Source organism: Lissotriton helveticus, chromosome 6 (assembly GCF_964261635.1).
Source record: "Lissotriton helveticus chromosome 6, aLisHel1.1, whole genome shotgun sequence".
In the NCBI taxonomy this organism is placed as follows: Eukaryota; Metazoa; Chordata; class Amphibia; order Caudata; family Salamandridae; genus Lissotriton; species Lissotriton helveticus.
In genome coordinates, this window is record NC_136067.1 from 2,129,477,619 (window position 1) to 2,129,494,189 (window position 16,571).

A 16,571-nucleotide genomic window follows, 5' to 3' on the forward strand; every position below is an offset into this window, starting at 1 on the left:
AGCTACAAATACCTAGGGCCTTATTTATGAAGGCCTTGCGCCACCGGTGCTCACTTTTAAAATGGGAAAAAGTGACGCATCGGCGGCGCAAGGCCTTCATAAATAAGGCCCCTAGAGTTTCTGATTCAAAGTGTCGTAATGTTTCTGCATCATTGACCATGTATAATAAATACCATTGTTTGTGGTGTGGTTTCTTCATTAGTTATCCGATAAAATAACATGTCTGCTGAAGCTTGTCTATAAAACTAAGAAAAGACTGGCTGTGCAATTTGTATTTCTTTGCACTACCACGTGTTTAGAGCGAAACACCAACAGGTTTTGCGCTCGTGCTTCCCAACATTCTTTGTCACCTTATTGCATTAGCAATCAAGTACGCCTGTCATTGCGTGATGGTATAATCTCCAAGTTGCACTTTAGGCTAGCACACAGGTCATGAATGATCAGATGAATGAGATCATCTTCTGAGCAGCAGTGCCTGCCCGCCTCTGTTACTAAGAACTACAGTCATGCAGTCTGTCTCCTTCCTTCTGTTTCTTGTGCTTCGCAGTACTTTTAAGATCTTCCTCGAGTTTCCCGTTGCTCAAATGGGTGTCATGTCTGATATTTATAGGTTTGCCTCGTCTTTTTTGCTTGATTTTGCTCCCGAGAAAGTGTCACTCATAGTCGTTGAAATGTCACTCATAATTACTCTGAAATTGTGGAACTGTCACACATAGCATTCTGACACCTTGGCAGCTATGAACTCTGGGGTCACCAGGGCAGGGGTCACCAACTGAAGAGAGGCTCGTGCAGGGGTCCTGGCGGCAGGCATGCGCAGACGGGCTCCGCGCGCTCCTGCGCGCCCTTTCCTGCCCTAACGTGAGTGCGTAGGAAGGCGGCCGCGCGAGCAGACCGGAAGTGCGTAGGAAGGCGGCCGCGCGGGCCAGACCGGAAGTGCGGAGGAAGGCGGCCGCGCGGGCAGACCGGAAGTGCGGAGGAAGGCGGCCGCGCGGGCCAGACCGGAAGTGCGGAGGAAGGCGGCCGCGGCGTCTGGGACCTCGGCGATGCTCGACCTCCGGCCATGTGCGCGCTGCGCCCCCGCCCCGGGGGCCGCGGCCGGACCGAGGCCGCCCGGCGGGAGCAGAGGGAGGTGAGTGAGGAGGCGGGAGGTAGAACTCAAGCGGGCCCGGTTCCGTGGGGTGAGGCGCGGCCGGGCCCTCCCACAGAGGAGCCCGGGCCCTGGCGCGAGGGCTGACGGCGGGGCCCGGGCGAGGCAGACAGACCGGTGTAGAGAGGCCCGCAGCCGAGCTCTTCACAGGTCTTTAAAAGGAGCCTTTGTTTATTGTTCGCCCCTTCATCCTTCCTCTGCCTCCTCCTCTCCTGTGTGGATACTTCTTTTTCTGTGCAGCGCAGGAGAGCATGAGTTTGTTTCTCCCTCGCCCCCCCCTGTCCCGGCAGCGGCTCCGCGCCTCAGGCGGCGACGCAGAGCTTGACTAAGAGTAGGTAAGTGAACGTGTTACTATTTGGTTTGTCTTTTAAAAATCTGCCCAGGGTGCGCACTGTTTGTATCATCATCACGGCCGATGCAGGACCACAATAAGACCTTATTCTGGCCTCAGGGGGGGTCTGAAGCACAGCTGCAGGGCGGGAGGGGGGAGAGAGGACGGGGGCCGAGCTCCCAGCAAGAGAGGCCAAGGGAGGGGCATAGAAGATGGAAGCGTCCAGAGCAGAGCACCACAGGAGAAACAATCTGGAACAACATGGAGGGGCTCAATGGAGGGGGTCAGAGGAACACAATGGAGGGGGTCAGAGGAACACAATGGAGGGGGTCAGAGGAACCCAATGGAGGGGGTCAGAGGAACACAACGGAGGGGGTCAGAGGAACACAACGGAGGGGGGTCAGAGGAACACAATGGAGGGGGTCAGAGGAACACAATGGAGGGGGTCAGAGGAACACAACGGAGGGGGTCAGAGGAACACAATGGAGGGGGTCAGAGGGACACAATGGAGGGGGTCAGAGGAACCCAATGGAGGGGGTCAGAGGAACACAACGGAGGGGGTCAGAGGAACACAACGGAGGGGGGTCAGAGGAACACAATGGAGGGGGTCAGAGGAACACAATGGAGGGGGTCAGAGGAACACAATGGAGGGGGTCAGAGGAACCCAATGGAGGGGGTCAGAGGAACCCAATGGAGGGGGTCAGAGGAACCCAATGGAGGGGGTCAGAGGAACCCAATGGAGGGGGTCAGAGGAACACAATGGAGGGGGTCAGAGGAACCCAATGGAGGGGGTCAGAGAGACACAATGGAGGGGGTCAGAGGAACCAAATGGAGGGGGTCAGAGGAACCCAATGGAGGGGGTCAGAGGGACAAAATGGAGGGGGTCAGAGGAACCAAATGGAGGGGGTCAGAGGAACCAAATGGAGGGGGTCAGAGGAACCCAATGGAGGGGGTCAGAGGAACCAAATGGAGGGGGTCAGAGGAACCAAATGGAGGGGGTCAGAGGAACCCAATGGAGGGGGTCAGAGGGACAAAATGGAGGGGGTCAGAGGAACCAAATGGAGGGGGTCAGAGGAACCAAATGGAGGGGGTCAGAGGAACCAAATGGAGGGGGTCAGAGGGACAAAATGGAGGGGGTCAGAGGAACAAAATGCAAAATGGAGGGGGTCAGGAACAAAATGGAGGGGGTCAGAGAAACAAAATGGAAGGGGTCAGAGGAACACAATGGAGGGGGTCAGAGGAACACAACGGAGGGGGTCAGAGGAACACAACGGAGGGGGGTCAGAGGAACACAACGGAGGGGGTCAGAGGAACACAATGGAGGGGGTCAGAGGAACACAACGGAGGGGGGTCAGAGGAACACAACGGAGGGGGTCAGAGGAACACAATGGAGGGGGTCAGAGGAACACAATGGAGGGGGTCAGAGGAACACAATGGAGGGGGTCAGAGGAACACAATGGAGGGGGTCAGAGGAACACAATGGAGGGGGTCAGAGGAACACAATGGAGGGGGTCAGAGGAACACAATGGAGGGGGTCAGAGGAACAAAATGGAGGGAGTCAGAGGAACCAAATGGAGGGGGTCAGAGGAACCAAATGGAGGGGGTCAGAGGAACCAAATGGAGGGGGTCAGAGGAACCAAATGGAGGGGGTCAGAGGAACCAAATGGAGGGGGTCAGAGGAACCAAATGGAGGGGGTCAGAGGAACCAAATGCAAAATGGAGGGGGTCAGGAACAAAATGGAGGGGGTCAGAGAAACAAAATGGAAGGGGTCAGAGGAACACAACGGAGGGGGTCAGAGGAACACAACGGAGGGGGGTCAGAGGAACACAATGGAGGGGGTCAGAGGAACACAATGGAGGGGGTCAGAGGAACACAATGGAGGGGGTCAGAGGAACACAATGGAGGGGGTCAGAGGGACACAATGGAGGGGGTCAGAGGAACCCAATGGAGGGGGTCAGAGGAACACAACGGAGGGGGTCAGAGGAACACAACGGAGGGGGGTCAGAGGAACACAATGGAGGGGGTCAGAGGAACACAATGGAGGGGGTCAGAGGAACACAATGGAGGGGGTCAGAGGAACCCAATGGAGGGGGTCAGAGGAACCCAATGGAGGGGGTCAGAGGAACCCAATGGAGGGGGTCAGAGGAACCCAATGGAGGGGGTCAGAGGAACACAATGGAGGGGGTCAGAGGAACCCAATGGAGGGGGTCAGAGAGACACAATGGAGGGGGTCAGAGGAACCAAATGGAGGGGGTCAGAGGAACCCAATGGAGGGGGTCAGAGGGACAAAATGGAGGGGGTCAGAGGAACACAATGGAGGGGGTCAGAGGAACAAAATGGAGGGGGTCAGAGGAACCAAATGGAGGGGGTCAGAGGAACCAAATGGAGGGGGTCAGAGGAACCCAATGGAGGGGGTCAGAGGAACCAAATGGAGGGGGTCAGAGGAACCAAATGGAGGGGGTCAGAGGAACCCAATGGAGGGGGTCAGAGGGACAAAATGGAGGGGGTCAGAGGAACCAAATGGAGGGGGTCAGAGGAACCAAATGGAGGGGGTCAGAGGAACCAAATGGAGGGGGTCAGAGGGACAAAATGGAGGGGGTCAGAGGAACAAAATGCAAAATGGAGGGGGTCAGGAACAAAATGGAGGGGGTCAGAGAAACAAAATGGAAGGGGTCAGAGGAACACAATGGAGGGGGTCAGAGGAACACAACGGAGGGGGTCAGAGGAACACAACGGAGGGGGGTCAGAGGAACACAACGGAGGGGGTCAGAGGAACACAATGGAGGGGGTCAGAGGAACACAACGGAGGGGGGTCAGAGGAACACAACGGAGGGGGTCAGAGGAACACAATGGAGGGGGTCAGAGGAACACAATGGAGGGGGTCAGAGGAACACAATGGAGGGGGTCAGAGGAACACAATGGAGGGGGTCAGAGGAACACAATGGAGGGGGTCAGAGGAACACAATGGAGGGGGTCAGAGGAACACAATGGAGGGGGTCAGAGGAACAAAATGGAGGGAGTCAGAGGAACCAAATGGAGGGGGTCAGAGGAACCAAATGGAGGGGGTCAGAGGAACCAAATGGAGGGGGTCAGAGGAACCAAATGGAGGGGGTCAGAGGAACCAAATGGAGGGGGTCAGAGGAACCAAATGGAGGGGGTCAGAGGAACCAAATGGAGGGGGTCAGAGGAACCAAATGCAAAATGGAGGGGGTCAGGAACAAAATGGAGGGGGTCAGAGAAACAAAATGGAAGGGGTCAGAGGAACACAACGGAGGGGGTCAGAGGAACACAACGGAGGGGGGTCAGAGGAACACAATGGAGGGGGTCAGAGGAACACAATGGAGGGGGTCAGAGGAACACAATGGAGGGGGTCAGAGGAACACAATGGAGGGGGTCAGAGGAACACAATGGAGGGGTCAGAGGAACACAATGGAGGGGGTCAGAGGAACACAATGGAGGGGGTCAGAGGAACACAATGGAGGGGGTCAGAGGAACCCAATGGAGGGGGTCAGAGGAACACAATGGAGGGGGTCAGAGGAACACAATGGAGGGGGGTCAGAGGAACACAATGGAGGGGGTCAGAGGAACACAATGGAGGGGGTCAGAGGAACACAATGGAGGGGGTCAGAGGAACACAATGGAGGGGGTGAGAGGAACACAATGGAGGGGGTGAGAGGAACCAAATGGAGGGGGTGAGAGGAACACAATGGAGGGGGTCAGAGGAACAAAATGGAGGGGGTCAGAGGGACAAAATGGAGGGAGTCAGAGGAACCAAATGGAGGGGGTCAGAGGAACAAAATGCAAAATGGAGGGGGTCAGGAACAAAATGGAGGGGGTCAGAGAAACAAAATGGAAGGGGTCAGAGGAACACAACGGAGGGGGTCAGAGGAACACAACGGAGGGGGGTCAGAGGAACACAATGGAGGGGGTCAGAGGAACACAATGGAGGGGGTCAGAGGAACACAATGGAGGGGGTCAGAGGAACACAATGGAGGGGGTCAGAGGAACACAATGGAGGGGGTCAGAGGAACCCAATGGAGGGGGTCAGAGGAACCCAATGGAGGGGGTCAGAGGAACCAAATGGAGGGGGTCAGAGGAACCAAATGGAGGGGGTCAGAGGAACCCAATGGAGGGGGTCAGAGGAACCCAATGGAGGGGGTCAGAGGGACCAAATGGAGGGGGTCAGAGGAACCAAATGGAGGGGGTCAGAGGAACCAAATGGAGGGGGTCAGAGGAACCAAATGGAGGGGGTCAGAGGGACAAAATGGAGGGGGTCAGAGGAACCAAATGGAGGGGGTCAGAGGAACCAAATGGAGGGGGTCAGAGGAACCAAATGGAGGGGGTCAGAGGAACCAAATGGAGGGGGTCAGAGGGACAAAATGGAGGGAGTCAGAGGAACCAAATGGAGGGGGTCAGAGGAACAAAATGCAAAATGGAGGGGGTCAGGAACAAAATGGAGGGGGTCAGAGAAACAAAATGGAAGGGGTCAGAGGAACACAACGGAGGGGGTCAGAGGAACACAACGGAGGGGGGTCAGAGGAACACAACGGAGGGGGGTCAGAGGAACACAATGGAGGGGGTCAGAGGAACCAAATGGAGGGGGTCAGAGGAACAAAATGCAAAATGGAGGGGGTCAGGAACAAAATGGAGGGGGTCAAGAACAAAATGGAGGGGGTCAGAGGAACAAAATGGAAGGGGTCAGAGGAACAAAATGGAAGGGGTCAGAGGAGCAAAATGGAGGGGGTCAGAGGAGCACAAAATGGAGGGGGTCAGAGGAACAAAATGGAGGGGGTCAGAGGAACAAAATGGAGGGGGTCAGAGGAACAAAATGGAGGGGGTCAGAGGAACAAAATGGAGGGGGTCAGAGGAACAAAATGGAGGGGGTCAGAGGAACAAAATGGAGGGGGTCAGAGGAACAAAATGGAGGGGGTCAGAGGAACAAAATGGAGGGGGTCAGAGGAACAAAATGGAGGGGGTCAGAGGAACAAAATGGAAGGGGTCAGGAACAAAATGGAGGGGGTCAGAGGAACAAAATGGAGGGGGTCAGGGGAACAAAATGGAGGGGGTCAGGGGAACAAAATGGAAGGGGTCAGAGGAACAAAATGGAGGGGGTCAGGAACAAAATGGAGGGGGTCAGAGGAACAAAATGGAAGGGGTCAGAGGAACAAAATGGAGGGGGGTCAGGAAAAACGAGCATTGGCACAGCCTCTGGGACCTTATAAATGTTTAGTTATAGTTGTTTAGTTGTTAGTTGTTTAGTGACTATAAAGTATGTGGGTCATCAGATAAAAAAGTCTGAAATTTGAGCTCACATGCTGAACGAAACATTGAAAGCCTATGGGCAACATCATCAATAGTTGGCAGCCAAACGTAAACATTTTACAGAAGCATTGGTTTCCTGATCAATGCACAGTATATACATATTGACTTGCCTTAAACTGCACCACTGTTGTTATAGGTAAGTAATGAATTCATTTCTCAATTACCAGTCTGAATAGATCTCTAACCGTAAGTGCACAATTTGTGGTAATCTTCCTGAAGAGGAATGTATTTTGTGGAACAAAGATGCCGACACAGGTTATTTAACTTCCTGCCGCAGCATTCACTTCAGTGTGTACCAACACCTTCGTGTCAGTGTCGTCCATCATTAAATATATTTTTTAATATGTTGTATTTGTTTAGTGGGCAATTTCTTAAGGGCACTTCTGGAGCGGTCCTTAAAACTCAAGTGAGGAGTGAAGCTTGAAAACTCAATGCCTGTCGGTGCAACGCATTTTAATGTCACACTGCCCAGAACTCTGGTATACTGGTGAGATTTTTTTCAACGGCTTTTTTAATACCTTTGTGCCGCACTAGAGAGAATATCTTTTGAACTCAAGTGCGCACACGCAGAGGAATCCTTTAAATTTCTTTTTCGGTCTCGCCTATGCAGTGCTTGCGCTGCGCTGCATAGGAGACCTTTTGGAATCGATTCAGCTTTTGCCCTAAAAACATGCACGCATTGCTTTGAATGGCAACGCGCGCACGTTTGGCGATTCCCTTGTAGGAGCGAGCTTTAAGATCGCTCCCGCAAGGGAAACAGGCGCAGGCCCCCTCCTCTTCTTCCCCCCCCCTCTGCTGCCGCCTCCTCACCTTGTCAGCGAGAGGCGTGCGTTTGTTTTCTTTTGCTTTCAGCCCTCCGCCTCAGTTTTTTGTGCTGCATACCTTTCCGTTGCTCTCTGTATTGTACCAAGTTCATTATTTCCAGCACCCACCCGTACCTGTCCCATGCGCCTTTGGCCTGTGCTGCTGCTTCCGCATGCTTTTGGCGCTCCAGGCATCAGCTGGAGGCTCACAAGTGCCACAACGTATTCTTTTGCATTGATTCCTGTGGCGCCACAGAGTTACACTACATCCTGACGTCACGGCCTGGCTGTGTATGCCCAATAGCTACTACGTAGACACCTAGCCAGGTTGTGTATTACTGTGGGTCTGCGGGTGAGGGGGGATGGGCATCCTGCTGCCTGCCAGAGCGTGGGAGTGATGTAAGAAGCGGAGGACAAGGCCTGTCTGGCAGACTGGCCGGCAGCTGCTCACTGCCTATTCATGGGGCACCGGCAGCAGGGGCAATCATGGTGCACCACCGTGCTTGGCCCAGGCTGGCTCGTGATGCTACCACAGCACTCAGGCTATGCAGCTCGCACCTGCAACCTGGCCGAGCCGCTCGCACTGTGGGGGCTGGGGGTAAACTATTGTGGCCGCCGACGAACATTTCTGTGCCACCACGGCGGAGGCCCCAACTAGCGTCCCAGACTGAGTGCTGCAGGGTGAAGCTACTGATTGGTCACTCGTCACTGGAGTGTCACACACTGTACTGTACCCTCGCAGGGCTCGAAAATCTGAAAAATGAAACTAGTCCTGCAGGTCTAGTACCTTGAAAAATCTCCTTGACCTAACAGCAACCTACTTGACCTCCGTCTCTGGAAGCGGAGCAATTGTGACAAGGTAACAAGATTTAAAGGCATCTTTATCGCTCATTCGCTTTGTGAGCAATAAAAATGCCTTTAAATCTTGTTATCTTGTCACATTTGCTCCGTTTTCAAAGACAGAGGACAAAAGTTAGTTCGTTTTTCTACTCCCCAGAAAGGGCGAGTAGGACCTAAAAATAGCTCAACCTCATTAAATTTACCTCGCAAATGCGAGCGGTCGAGTGGATTTGTTGAGCCCTGCCCGATGTGCCCACGAGCCGCACTCAATATGGAGTTGCAATTGGAGCGAGGATCACACTACTAAGAGCGCTGTGCAGAGACTCTGTCTCCCTTGCTTGCTTTGCAGTAGGGAGCGTACAATCTTTCGCCGTGTGTCTTTGTCCAGTGCACAGAAGCTCCCTGACAATCTGTACATCGCATGACGTGTAATCCTCCGACTCCTCCACCCAGGGTCGGACTGGCACAGAGGAAAGATCCGGGTGGTACAAACGGCTCTGGAGGCCATGTCACAAAGCACTACGACCAACACTGGTTTCACATTCATACATTTATTCAGCCATACACAGACTGCATCAGAGCAGAGACCTGGGCCCAGTTTCCAATTACAGAGCGACTTTTCACAAGAAACGGAAGTAGAAAGGCTTAGATTTATTCTCAATGTAGCATTGGAAACAAACCTTGGCAACACTGCGCTTTATCCCTTTAATAAGGTCTTTCCACTTTCAGTGTCTACGAATCATCTCTGACGTTGTGCTGAGCTCGGGGTGCGGCCTCCCTCACACGGTTCAGAGAAGCGACTACACGCCCCCAGCACCCCAAACAAAAACCGAAATATTGTACATAGTAAATGCAAGCGGGTTTCATGATTAAATTCGTATTTTTGAAACCTATACAAATTATTACATAACATAAAATCAAAACAAAGAAATCTACACTTTATGAAGATGCACAATTTGCGAACAAAATAAAACAAGAAAATGGTACAATGAGCCACTTCGGTTTATTGGGAGGCTGACATTGAGGGAGAAATTGCACAAACAAGACACTTTCAGATTGTTTTGTGATGGTGAAACGTCCTCTTAGTTATTAAACTGATCAGTGTATAGAAAAGACGGTTGTTTACCCAGACATCCCAATGAAAGCCGCACAGCAAGCTCTATGAAATTATATTTTCAATATTCGATCAAATAAACTGACTAGCGTCTACAAGGCGCTATTTAACGACAGGTTTGCTAGCACTAATAAACAAAGACGTCGAACAGAACCACGCGTGGTTCTAAAGCAACGCGCACATCTGGGATGTAACTATATTTTAAATTTGTTATAACATAGACGGAAGGCGCTATTAAAATTATGTTTTGGCTCTTATGTACACAAGCCTCGAACACAGACACAAGGGCTGACATCTAATGCGCCGGAAGGGGATTTAGTTCAGATTTGAATATATTGAACAATATAAGTAAACTGACCTCCACTTGGTGCTATTATAACATGTTTTTGTCTCTTTTAAAAACAAAGCTGGGACTTACGTATGGGGGCAGAGGTCCGAACCTGCAGTTCTGGATTGAAATTACATTTTAAATATTGAATATTGAATAACATCAGAAAACCAACCTCCTTCGGGGGCTGTAGGAAAATGTTTCCTGCTCACTTATATGGGTAAAACATGGACATACATACGGGGCCGGGCCCTATGCACCTGTTCTTGTTTTCAAATATAACTTAAATATTCAATAATATAAGCACAACAGCGTCTCTAAGGCGCTATAAAAAATTACCACAAGCTCACCTCCCCACGGGGATTCTTAATTCCCTCAAATACCTACTTATAGCTGGACTGAATCTCAATTGCTTTCCTCGGAGCACTGTTATCCGGTGTGTCTTTATTTTGGTTTTGCCAGGGCCTCCAACACTTCGGGGGCATTGCCATTCAGATAATGAATGTCATGAGATACAGGAGAATCGGAGAGCCATCATCATGTGTGTGTGTTAGAGGGTTTGGTGGGGGGGGGTCATCATTGCTTTACACCACTTATTTGGTTCCAGTGTGACCCGCCCTCCCTTTGTCTCTCATGCCACGGACCTGCTGCACTATTGACAGCTCTCCCCTGCCACAGATGTTGAATGATTTTGTTAATACATCTGACGGGAAGATGATGCCCACCCCACCCCACCCCGTGCCGTGAAGTAGCAGTTCAGACATGTTTGTCCTTATTGATTTGGAACATATGTTAGGGAAACAGTATTGTGCAGGGAATTACATCGGCCTGGGAGTTTGGGAATGCAAAGATGTGTCCTGAATGAAAACCTAATGCAGTGATGTCAGAGTGACTTCATCGGTGTGGTGTGTCTCGGTGCCTTTAATGACTTGTTGGGTGATGCTGGCTTGCTCAAGGCGTTCGGGCTCAGGGACGCTTTCAGAGTTCCCAGTGACCCCCCAACAGATGCTTTTGGTTACACTGAGGTCTGAGCGGCTTCCTGTGTTTAGTACAGCTTGCCTTCCAGAAACACTTATACTTTCAGCGTGGTGTTATTTAAGTCCTGATGTCTATCTTCGATGCACACTGTACTTTTCAATGTCAACCCAAAAAGGCTTTGTTTTATGCTTGTGCATAGCACTATTCCCTTTATATAGCATTTGCAGCTTCGGAGCGCTGTAATAACGTTTTTCCTGATGTTTATTTGGTCAAACAAGGAACAACTCAGCACAGAAACTGCATCAGTCAGCACCACCTGAGCACCATTGTAGCATCACCTGAGCACCACCAAAGTATCACTCAGCACAACCGCAGCACCACCTGAGCATCAGTGCAGCACCACTTCAGCGTCACACAGCACCACTAAAATACCACCTGAGCATCACTCAGCAGCACCTGAGCACCGCTTCATGTAGCGTAGCACCACCATTTCACCAGTTCACCACCACAGCATCACTCAACACCACCTCTGCACTAGTGCAGAATCTGATCTGCATCACTCAACACCACCTCCATACTCCCAAAACAGCAAGGGCGCAGCCTCACCACAGCACCACCTCTGCACCAATGCAGCATAACCTCAGCACCAGCATAGCACCAACTCAGCATCACTCAGTGCCACCTGAACACCAGCGCAGCACCACCTCTGCATTGGGCGCAGCACCACCTCTGCATTGGGCGCAGCACCACCTCTGCATTGGGCGCAGCACCACCTCTGCATTGGGCGCAGCACCACCTCTGCATTGGGCGCAGCACCACCTCTGCATTGGGCGCAGCACCACCTCTGCATTGGGCGCAGCACCACCTCTGCATTGGGCGCAGCATCACCTCAGCATCACCACAGCACCACCTCTGCACCAATGCAGCATAACCTCAGCACCAGCATAGCACCAACTCAGCATCACTCAGTGCCACCTGAACACCAGCGCAGCACCACCTCTGCATTGGGCGCAGCACCACCTCTGCATTGGGCGCAGCATCACCTCTGCATTGGGCGCAGCATCACCTCTGCATTGGGCGCAGCATCACCTCTGCATTGGGCGCAGCACCATCTCAGCAGCACCACCTCCATCCGTGCACCACCACCAGCACAGCTCCACCTCCGCACCAAAGTGGGACTTCCTCAGCAGCAACTCTGCATCACCTCAGCATCTGCGCAGCACCACCTCAGCATCAGCGCAACATCACCTCAGCACCAAATCAACATCACCTCAGCACCAACACACCACCACCTCAGTATCACTCAGCATCACCTCCGTAAAAGCACTCCACCATGTCAGCACCACCTCGGAATGTGGCTTCTCTTGTTTCTCCCTGAGTGTCCGTCCTCTGCTCGTGTTGTAATTCAGGTACTATTTCCCAACCTCCACCCTCCCATTGTTAATGTCCATCCCCAATAACAAAAAAAAGCTATAACAAACAAGCATTAAAACAGGAAGGAAGAAGATGCCATCATTGCAAAGACTAAAAAACTAGAAGACATTTTATTATGTTAATTATTTTTTTAATAGGGTCGTTCAGTTGTATGTAATGTCATTTTGGTTATAACTAAAGTAACAAAAATACTTAACACTTTTTTATTATAACTTTTCAACATGCTGCAATGCTGCTCTACAACATAGCTTAAAAACATTGGCAAAGCTAAACACTTAAAAGATCCCAAAGGCGAGACCTATTGGCTATGCCAAGGCTTATTTAAAATAGAACCTGGTTGTAACAAAATATTTGTTACGAACAGCCCTTATTTACACTGCTAAAAACAACACTGCAGTGGCAAACACTGCAAAAAAAATCACCTTATCGGGGCAAGAACCCTGCTGAGTAACTTGACATTGCATAAGAATACATGTTAGGTACATGCGAAGAGAGGAGTGAGATTTTAGTTTCATAGGCGGAGGCCATTACTCTCACGGCCAACACAGGAGTAAGATTTGGAGACCCAGCCGTGCTGAGGAGTTGAAAACAGAGCACATCTTGCTGGGCATTACTACTCCGCATTTGACCGCTGCACTAAGGGCAGGCATAGGGAAGTGTTTGAATGTGCAGTGTTGCGGGATATCCCTGACACACCCACAAAAAAAGAATCTCCTCATATTATCCTGCGTTAATTCGGCGAGTAGCAGGATTTCCACTTGGATTCGCGCTGCCCTCACTCGCCAGGGAGCCTGAAACCCTTCCCCCCAGAGTTGGTGACTGAGGGTGGCAGGCGACTCCCTGCTCAGGCGTGGGGGTAAGGAGCGCTGCCTTGACCCCACGGGTGGAGGATTGAGTTTTAACGGGGTGGGCCCTGAAAACTCTTGGACCTGGGTCACTAAGTAAGTACAAAAGAGAGTGGTCCGAGTTTTACACAATTATTACACAAATGTTCTGTATTTACTCCATACAGTCATTCACCACAATTGAGCTTCAGTAATTATAACTAAACAAAATGAAAAATAAAGTTTAAATGTTCAAAATCTAATTGCATTTATTTTTGCAATCATGCACTCTGGTGCGTTCATCACCACACAAATTGTTCGTAATCGTCAAATTACGTAAATGTAATTATAAAGTCATTACATCAATAGTGCTCTCAGTGAGGAAGGGAAGGGTTGTGAGGAGGTTTGTGAGGGACTGGGTAAAGGTGGCGTGACATTACTAACATCTTAATAAAATCTATACGCCTTTACAATCAAGGTAATATGTGTTCCCAGATCACATCACACATAGGTTAGGTAAGTCCATTTAGTTCAGTCCTGTGGTGTTAGGTTGGCATAGTCTACGTTTCGACCCCCATGTATGCTGAAGGGTTGTTATTGCCTCATGTTGGGGTCTTCGTCAGGACAAAGAGAGAGCCTAAAACATAATATGAAAACTAACATTAAAAGATTGTGGTGAGCTGTGTTTGGTATATGGACTGAATGTAGGCAAATACCTACATCTGCAGGAACGGTCGAGGTCTGTACCGTCGCTGTGTGGGCTTCACAGGCTCCTTGAGGTTCTATAAAGAAAATGGAGGGAAATCTAAAAAAAAATTGTAGGCAAAATGGCCATGTAGCAATCTATGCGAGGACCGGGAGACTTACTTGGACTATGCTCCTTTTGGTGAGCAAAAGATGTCTTATCACGCTTTATCTTGTTGAATCCTTCTTAGTTAATGAGTTCAGTGCACGCCTGGCACCATTCTATAAAATCAAATGGATAGTCATAATGAGGGTAGGTATATTGTTGGAAGCTTAAGCATGTATATTAAAAAAAAAAAAAAATCTTTTTGGGCTGTTGTGAACCTGTCGGGTCACTTGTCGGGTCACTTGTAATATATAATTCCCAATTCGAGAAAAGAATTGGCGAATACCAACTAAATTAATGGCTGTGGTCGTGGTAGAATCACTGTTCGTGAATCATGGAAAATCGCAGCCGCCGAGGGTGCATAGTGCTACGGATAGTCCAATCAATATGGCGATCTATGGCTGATAGCATGATCGCATTCGGGGACATTAAAGTTAAAAAGGGAGGCATTGTAGTTTAAAGAGAAGCATTGTAGTTTAAAACGAAAGGGCTAGAGGCAGGTAGCAACTCAAATGATTCCCTACCTGATCCGCGTGCGACTCATCCGTCAGTGTGCGGCACTCCCTCGGTATGACTGGAGTTGCTCGCGGTGCCGCCGCTGACTGCTAGCTAAAGGGGCTCGGCTCAGTGGAGCCAATCATCAGTCAGTATCCCCAGACACCGTGTCATTCTGCGAAAAGGCGCCCCTGTTAACTCACGGAACTCTTGATGGTTGTGCTTACTCCCTCATGTATTACAGGTTATAAAAATGGGGAAACGTATTGCGATTATGGAAGATCTTCCCTTCGTGTTGTTTTACAAGTAATCGGGGGGCCTATGCAGGTTAATCTCGTTAGACAGCCCCAATAAAATTGCAGCTTACACACATTACAATTGCCTGGTAGGTAACCACATGTTCATGAATTTTTAAAGTAACGCAATGGTTTGCCATAGTGAACTGAGAGTGAAAAACGTTCCCCTTTGGTGTATTATACAAATGATCGGAGGGTCTGTGCAGGTTTAGATCGTTATTAAGTCTCAATACAAAAACCTGCTTGAGCCCACAACGCAACTGCCTAGTGGATAGCCACATGTTCATACAATTTAGGTGACATGATGATTGCAATTAAGTCATATGCAAAGAAGCAAATAAAGTGTGGCACTAATACATTTCCTTAAGAGTATAAACAGAGCCAGCATTGTGTCCTTATTCAGAGTGTTTAAACATTACTACACATGTGGTATACAGTCCCAGAGTAGCACATACACATAGACAATTATTGACAGATTTATGTATTGTTTACCCCTATCCCTCTAATGGAGATGTGTCTGTGACAGGTGTCATGTTTGAAATGCTACAATGTTTATACTCAGGGTCTAAACCTGCCATTTGTGCAAAGTTAGCGTCTAGTTAATTGAGTCCCATGCTTATGGTATTGAATATGTGCATCCATTTGCACTCCCTGATGTTTAGGACAGAGTTCAGATTACCTCCTCGAGGGCCCAGTGTAATCTTTTCGAGTATTACCCATCGCATAGATTCCGGACTGTGGTTCTTGTCCGTGTAATGTTCAACCAGTGGTGCCCCTGATGTTTGGCAGCGAATCCTGCTGCAATGTTGGAAAATCCGGTTCTTAATTTTTTGTTTGGTTTGTCCAATGTACATAAGCTCACATGGACAGAGAATGGCGTATATTCCACTGGTGTTGCAATTTGTAAGAGACTTGAGATCGACAGTCAGGTTGTTATGAGTCATTTTCTTTGTCTCCCAACATGTTGGGCATGCTTTGCATGTGGTACATCGGAAATATCCTACCACCTCTGGTAGATTCCAGAGTCCTTGGATGGTCGGTGCCTGTGGTGTATCCAGCAGTGAACGGACCACATGGTCTATTATGCTTTTCGCCTTTTTGAAGGCATGCATAAGTGGTTGAGGGGTGTCTATGACGTCTGCGATAAGACCCCAATGCTTATTGACTATTCTCTTGATATCGTTGCTTTTGGTGCAGTGCGTCGTCACGCATATCATTCTTTCCTGTGATGACGGACGTTCCTTCGGCATCAATAGGGTTGTTCTGTCTTGGTACCAAGCTCCTTTTCTGGATCTTTTCACGAGTCGTTTGGGGTATCCCCTCTGTATCAGGCGGGAGATTAAATCCTCGGATTCTTTAAAGTAATCCTCCTTCAAAGAGCAATTTCTCCGGATGCGGAGAAATTGTCCAAAGGGCAGGTTGTCCCGGAGTCCTCTGGTGTGATGGCTCGTGTCTCTCAGAAGAGTGTTTCTTTCAGCTGGTTTTCTGTAGAGGGTGGTATATAGTTCACCTTCCCTTTCCTTTATGCTGATGTCCAAGAAATCGATAGACTCCTTATTCATGTGCATAGTGAACTTGATGTCTTCCGACTGTGTGTTTAGCCACTCCATAAAGGCATTCAGATCACGCTCCTCTCCTGTCCATATGGTGAGGACGTCATCTATGTACCTATGCCATCCCTCGCCGCGCTGCACACGCACCACTGCTCTTGCCACAGCCTACCCACGCCGATTGTAGATACTGCCAGGGAACCCCCCCCACCCCCCATGCAGAAGGACGAACACCACACCTACGGACTGCACCAACAC

At 50.1% G+C, this 16,571-nt stretch overlaps 1 protein-coding gene across 4 annotated transcripts in view; it reads left to right on the forward strand.

Moving 5' to 3' along the window:
* Nucleotides 1–911: 911 nt before the first annotated feature.
* Nucleotides 912–16,571, forward strand: part of LOC144764106 (beta-1,4 N-acetylgalactosaminyltransferase 2-like) — an 807,618-nt gene continuing 791,958 nt past the window's right edge. For 3 of the 4 annotated variants that reach the window (XM_078650276.1, XM_078650273.1, XM_078650275.1), the window contains exon 1: nt 912–1,129. In XM_078650276.1, coding sequence (XP_078506402.1) covers nt 1,044–1,129 — 86 coding nt within the window. In that variant the 5' untranslated portion in view covers nt 912–1,043. The remainder of the gene's footprint in view (nt 1,130–16,571) is intronic. The other variant, XM_078650274.1, reaches the window with a different exon arrangement.